Below are 7,483 nucleotides of genomic sequence, written 5' to 3'. Positions count from 1 at the left end.
TTGCATCACATGTCCATATTGCAGGAAGTGATTCAATGATTAGGCATTGTGGTCTACACTTGTACAAATACAGGACCAGCCCTACAGTTCGTTAACATTTCATTCACAATTGGAACTGGAAACATAATAAATGTAAGTTGAGCAAAGTGGTGTTTTCCAATATGAATACACGGATGTGCAAGTCTCAGACATGTTACATTGTTCTACTCTGATGCACAATGAGAATCAACAATTTACTCCACTAGTAACTGGCAGAAGGCACAGGTGTCGTTGTCCATCAAATCAACAGTACAAAGGTCACTCCTGAAATCAGGACTTAAAGGATGTGCTACAGTAAGAATACCTCGGCTAAGAAAGGGGAACAAGACTAAGAGGCTAAAATATGCACAAGAACACAGACATTGGACTGTGGAACAATAGTCAAAGGTGCTTTGGACTGTTAATGGATTTTTAAAAAGTTGTTTTAGATGCCTAATTAAATCACAAAGTGGTCAAACATTTTCACACATAAGTGCCTATGGTTTCGATACCACTGTTACATACTACATATGAACAAAGTCAAATATAATGAACGCAGACAAAGCATGCTTTTCAATGAAATCTGTAGTCATTTTAACAGTCTGATTTCATATCCAGTTCATGTCAATGTGGTGCTGCCCTCTTGTGGCAATGTTATAGCAGTTCAGCAGCAGATGAGGTTTCACTAACTGTAATACAAGTTAGTAACACTTTTTATAGAGTTCCAGAGATTATTCATTACTAACATAATCAAATCAGATATTTGTATGCATCTGCTTATTAAACTATATTGTTTATTAATTACCTTAAAAATGTAATTAACATAAAATATGACACATGGCTTTGTACTTTCTCTTAGCACATGGAGTCAATAACGCATGGGTTATTACTTGTTTCCTGTCTGCTTTATTCATTTTTACAGCTTTAACTGAATTTAAATACTTATAAGTAATAATAATAATAATAATAATAATAATAATAATAATAATAATAACATACACACATACCCATACAATTACTAGAAATATATATACTATATATATATCTGTCAAAAATGTTTTAGATTGATAGAGATAGAGAGATAGATTGAGAGAGAGAGACAGAGAGATAGCGAGAGATAGAGAGAGAGAGAGAGATAGATAGATAGATGGAGAGATATCCCTATCACAGTCAATAAATAAATAAATAAATATGTAAAACAAATGAAAGCCCTATTGATGCTGTGCTGATTAACACACATTCTGACTGCATCATTGCAACTGAATGACTGAAAAGCCTCTGCCAATGATTTCAATACAAAAAGTCTCATTGCAACTGAATGAATGTAAAGACTCTGCCAATGATTTCAATATAAAAAGTCTTCTTTTAATTAAGTTATGCTATCACATCCTGCATTACACAATTAGGTATTTACCTCCAGTGAGAAACTGAGGGTGTTTACTTCCTCCTTACTGCTCATGACTAATGGCATTGCTTAAGAAGCACAGCGTCAGAGTGCTATAAAAGAGCCTCAGATCCCAAAGGGGCTTCATCTCCAGCAGCAGGTAATCCAGACAAGAACATGATGTGGATGAAGCTCTTAGTGCTGAGTGCTCTGGCTCTGTCAGCCCACGCAGTCCCCATATTCACAGCAGACACCGGAGAAGACAATATGGACTTTGCAGAGGCAATGGCTTTTTAATAAACCTTTTTTTCAATACAGTGGAGGGGAAATGCATGTTATTATTATTATTATTATTATTATTATTATTATTATTATTATTATTTATTTATTTATTTATTTATTTCTTAGCAGACGCCCTTATCCAGGGTGACTTACAGTTGTAAACAAAAATACATTATTATTATTATTATTATTATTATTATTATTATTATTATTATTATTATTATTAGTAGTAGTAGTAGTAGTATTAGTAGCAGTAGTAGTATCATCATTGGATTCACTGACTGGTCTACAGTAGGTCTGTTTTTGTTGTATTCATGGATTCTCAATTTCTCTCTGCAGAAATATCTCAAGCATTTCTACAACCTCACATCCACTCAAGGCCCTACAGCCCGAAGACGGCATGGTGGAATGATGGACAAAGTTAAAGAAATGCAGAAGTTCTTTGGCCTCAAAGTGAGCGGAGTGCTGGACTCTGACACTCTTGAAGTGATGAAGAAACCAAGATGTGGAGTCCCTGATGTAGAGCAGTACTCAACCTTCCCAGGAGGTCTGAAGTGGCCAACAAACAGCCTCACATACAGGTAATTGAACTCATCTCTTAAACCCACTGAACGACTGGAAACAGCTACTCTAAAGAGACAGGTCAAACAGACTCACATATAGGTAATTGAACTCATCTCTTAAACCCACTGAACGACTGGAAACAGCTGCTCTAAAGAGACAGGTCAAACAGCCTCACATACAGGAAATTGAACTTATCTCTTAAACTCATTGAACGACTGGAAACAGCTGCTCTAAAGAGACAGGTCAAACAGCCTCACATACAGGAAATTGAACTTATCTCTTAAACTCATTGAACGACTGGAAACAGCTGCTCTAAAGAGACAGGTGAAACAGCAGCTGGCTTGGTTAATTACTGTACTGTGCTTTATGTTTATTTTGATTAATTTTCCAGGATTGAGAACTACACACCGGATATGTCTCATTCTGATGTCAACAAAGCAATCGAGAAAGCTTTTCAAGTGTGGAGCAAGGTGACCCCACTGAAGTTCACAAGACTCACCAGAGGCACGGCTGATATAAGGATCTCCTTTGGAGCTCGAGGTAAACTTGCTACTGTGTCACTGGCTCAACATGAGCCCACTATCATGCCTCTTTCAAAATGATGAGAGATCTTTGCCTTTCCCATAATGCTGTTAGACATTTGCCTTTCCCATAATGCTGTTAGATCTTTGCCTTTCCCATAATGCTGTTAGATCTTTGCCTTTCCCATTTCTGGTACACTGTTAACATGATCAACCCCATCTGTATCACAATTCATGGCGGTGTCTAATCCAGTTATAAAGTGACCAATCAGTTGGTCAATACTGTACTTGTGAGAAAGATTGGCAAAGAGGAGTTTGAAAAGATGTTTGAATTGCCTTCCAGACCACGGTGACTTCTATCCCTTTGATGGTCCTGAAGGCACTTTGGCTCACGCTTTTGCACCTGCAGCCGGCATCGGAGGCGACACTCATTTTGACGAAGATGAAACCTTTTCTGTTGGATCAGCTGGTAAGCCTTTCAGAAAGACAACAATCTCAGTGAAAACACACAAGTGATGTAACTGCTTTAAACAGTGGAGACACGTTCTTTACCATAAGGCTCTAATGTTGCACAACAAAGTCATTCATATTTTCAGATGCTTAAACGTAGATTTGATTGTGTTCTTTAGAAAATGCTCAAATGACTGTGTTAGGTAAAATAGATTAGAATCAAGGTATAAAAACATTATTAAAACCTGATCAAGCAGACCAATATTGCGTCTTGTGCCGTCTTCTTCTATTGTGCTTGTTGAAGTTGTGGATAAGAATATATGCAGCTCACTTGTTCCCACCTGTTGCTTTTAGGGTATAACCTGTTCCTCGTGGCTGCTCACGAGTTTGGCCATGCTCTTGGACTATCTCATTCCCAGGATCCCGGTGCCTTGATGTATCCCATCTACAGCTACACAGACACCAGCAACTACGCTCTCCCTCGGGATGATGTTCGAGGGATCCAGTCTCTCTATGGTAAGTGAGGCATGTGAGCTGTATACAGATCAATCATGAGACCATGTTAAAGTGCTCTTGAAACATTAGGTATTAACTACTGTCTATAGGTTTGCTGTGCAATAAGCATGCTGACAATATGCTTTCCCATAGAATACATATACCCTGTACAGTATACCCGCACAAACCAATGTACAGGAATTGATATTTACTTATATGCTAACTTTGTCATTAGGTTCAAACCCTGATAAGGACCTGGACCAAAATCCAAATACACCCCCAGCAACTCCCAATGCCTGTGATCCCAATCTGGTCCTGGATGCCATCACCAGCTTACGTGGAGAAACAATGTATTTCAAAGACAGGTAACAAAACCCAGTGTGGTTTACACACTTGAACTTCAGCACACTTCCAATCCTAAATCAGATCAACTGCAGCACACTTACAATCTTAAATCAGATCAACTGCAGCACACTTACAACCCTAAATCAGATCAACTGCAGCACACTTACAACCCTAAATCAGATCAACTGCAGCACACTTACAACCCTAAATCAGATCAACTGCAGCACACTTACAACCCTAAATCAGATCAACTGCAGCACACTTACAACCTTAAATCAGATCAACTGCAGCACACTTACAACCCTAAATCAGATCAACTGCAGCACACTTACAACCCTAAATCAGATCAACTGCAGCACACTTACAACCTTAAATCAGATCAACTGCAGCACACTTACAACCCTAAATCAGATCAACTGCAGCACACTTACAACCCTAAATCAGATGGATCCGCTTTATAGAAGTAGGGTTAATGCTTCAGCACCGAGGCGCAGTGGGCCCTGTAATTAGGATTTCTCTTTTCTTTAAACTTGATATTCACTTTTATACAGTAATCTGGCAAGCCTTACCAAGCTAATGTATTTTGGGGAATCTACCACTGCAGATATGGAAAGGACTAACTGCAGTGTTCTTGTTTCTGGTGGGAGTGACTTGTTGCTTTATTTTGTCCTTGTGGCTCTTTACACACTGCAGCTGTCCATTACATCTTCTTGATTTATTTCCTGTTTTATTAATTTCACTGAATTTAGTTCAAAAGATTTGAATGAGCTGATGTTTTGAATTTATAATACAACTTGTATTTTTCCTTACAATAAGTTGTTGCTGATCCCATGAATACAGCAGCTCTGTTAAAAAGGCCCTTTCCTCACAGGTTCTTCTGGAGGCAGATCCCTCAGATTAGCCAGGTTGAGCAGTACACCATCAGTTACTTCTGGCCAGAGCTGCCCAGCAACATCGATGCTGCTTATGAGAGCCAGCACAGCGACAGGGTCTTTCTGTTTAAAGGTAACTTCACTATGAGAGCCAGCACAGCGACAGGGTCTTTCTGTTTAAATGTAACTTCGCTGTGAGAACCAGCACAGGGACAGAGTCTTTCTGTTTAATTATTATTATTATTATTATTATTATTATTTATTAATTATTATTATTATTATTATTATTATTATTATTATTATTATTATTATTATTATACATGAGCCAGATAAGGACTGAGATAAGAAGGTACAATGTTTTGAAACTGTGAAACAACAACAAGGAATGCATTTGAAGAATCAGAATTTATTTGTGTTCCTCTGTGCTTCATAGGAACTCAGTACTGGGCTCTGTTTGGGTATGACGTTGACCAGGGCTTCCCTCAAAGCATTTACAACCTGGGCTTCCCTAAGAATGTGAAGAGAATTGATGCAGCACTTCACAATGAAAATACTGGGAAAACCTTCTTCTTTGTTGGGAATCAATACTACAGGTAATGTAGACTGAGCGACCTGCAGCTTTTTAAAGCACACTCTGATACTTTGATACTCGCAGACTAGGTACCCAGCACGCCTCTTCTTAGTCTTGCTGTGTTGTTAGGTACCCAGCACGCCTCTTCTTAGTCTTACTGTGTTGTTAGGTACCCAGCACACCTCTTCTTAGTCTTACCGTGTTGTTAGGTACCCAGCACGCCTCTTCTTAGTCTTACTGTGTTGTTAGGTATCCAGCACGCCTCTTCTTAGTCTTACCGTGTTGTTAGGTATCCAGCACACCTCTTCTTAGTCTTACCATGTTGTTAGGTATCCAGCACACCTCTTCTTAGTCTTACCATGTTGTTAGGTATCCAGCACGCCTCTTCTTAGTCTTACCATGTTGTTAGGTGCCCAGCACACCTCTTCTTAGTCTTACCGTGTTGTTAGGTATCCAGCATGCCTCTTCTTAGTCTTACCATGTTGTTAGGTATCCAGCATGCCTCTTCTTAGTCTTACCATGTTGTTAGGTGCCCAGCATGCCTCTTCTTAGTCTTACCATGTTGTTAGGTATCCAGCATGCCTCTTCTTAGTCTTACCATGTTGTTAGGTGCCCAGCACACCTCTTCTTAGTCTTTCCGTGTTATTAGGTACTCAGAACGCCTCTTCTTAGTCTTACTGTGTTGTTTTTGATTTTCAGTTATGATGACAGCACAAAGAAAATGGACAGGGGGTTCCCCAGATTGATAGAAGAAGACTTCCCGGGAATTGGGGGGAAAGTTGATGCCGCTATTCAAATTAGAGGTACCTTTAATTCCCTAACCCTTTCCTGATTAATAACCCTAACCCTAACCCCAATACTTCCACCCTTACTGCTCTTTAAACCCCAGTCATGATATAATCTAGCAACACCATTTTTACATGGTATAATAATCACATGCTGCAGCTGTGTTCATGATAATGGTATTGTATGTCAAAGCCATTCTTGAGGCCCATTCTTTCTCAAGTGGTTTCTTCAGCTCCTGCTCTGTTCCTCTTTGCAGAAGCTCTGCTTGCCGGGCCTCTTCTGCTCTTTAAGGGATTTTTATCAGAGCCCTCGTGGCCGGGCCTTCCCTATAAAAGAGATTTGAACCTCAACAGGACTTAACGAGTCATGATGAGTGAATATAGGGAGCATTCAAAAAGATTGGAAATGTATTTGACACCCAGACCTGGATTAAATCAAGATGATGGTGACACCAAAGCCATTAGAAAGCAGAACGATTTAATTCAGTGAACTTGTTAAACCAGACCTCACATAAAACTTAGAACAAGCACACATGTCTACCCTGTAACTAATGAAACAGTGTAATACACATCTACATAGCTTTATTTCCTCCTTTGTCAGGAGCCTATTTCTGTCATGTATTGTTACTCAATGTAAATTTCCCATTTCTTTTCATTTTTCTCTTTTCAGGATTCATGTACCTCTACAATGGACCAAGGGTGTTTGAATATAGGTTTAGTTCCAAGAGACTTTTCCGTGTCATGAACAGTAACTACAACCTGTGTTAAATACCAGACTTCACTGCAAAACATTGACATGCATTTACTGATATATTGATATATATATATATATATATATATATATATATATATATATATATATATATATATATATATATATATATATATATGTTTTTCTCATGATAAGAAAGGAGTGCTTACAGGAGTGCTTTGATATTTTAATAAAACTTTTTGTCTGTTATTTTTTTTAATCAAAATGTATTTAATAAATTCGATTAAATTATTTTGAATGTTGGTTACTGTAATATTTATGACAATATTGAGTTCAATAATAAAATAATTAATTAATTTAATCGATTTCCACATCCCTTCATTCTGTTCATCTGGGTTTGTGTTCTAGTGAGAGGGGTCTGAAACATTAGGAACTACTGCTTTAAGAGATCATACAGGGACTGGTCCTGGTATCCTGGGCACAA

The 7,483-nt window shown here is 38.3% G+C and overlaps 1 protein-coding gene across 1 annotated transcript; it reads left to right on the top strand.

The window, feature by feature from the left end:
- The first annotated feature begins 1,539 nt into the window (after positions 1–1,539).
- LOC117405366 (collagenase 3-like) lies at positions 1,540–7,111 on the top strand. Its single transcript, XM_059018856.1, has 10 exons — positions 1,540–1,684; positions 2,024–2,265; positions 2,640–2,788; positions 3,113–3,238; positions 3,574–3,735; positions 3,950–4,079; positions 4,931–5,064; positions 5,365–5,524; positions 6,202–6,305; positions 6,958–7,111. The coding sequence occupies exons 1-10, from the start codon at positions 1,580–1,582 to the stop codon at positions 7,053–7,055; spliced, it is 1,410 nt and encodes a 469-aa protein (XP_058874839.1). The 5' UTR covers positions 1,540–1,579; the 3' UTR covers positions 7,056–7,111.
- The last annotated feature ends 372 nt before the right edge of the window (positions 7,112–7,483 follow it).

Source organism: Acipenser ruthenus, unplaced genomic scaffold (genome assembly GCF_902713425.1).
Source record: "Acipenser ruthenus unplaced genomic scaffold, fAciRut3.2 maternal haplotype, whole genome shotgun sequence".
Classification (NCBI taxonomy): Eukaryota; Metazoa; Chordata; class Actinopteri; order Acipenseriformes; family Acipenseridae; genus Acipenser; species Acipenser ruthenus.
This window is presented reverse-complemented; position numbering and strand designations above follow the sequence as displayed.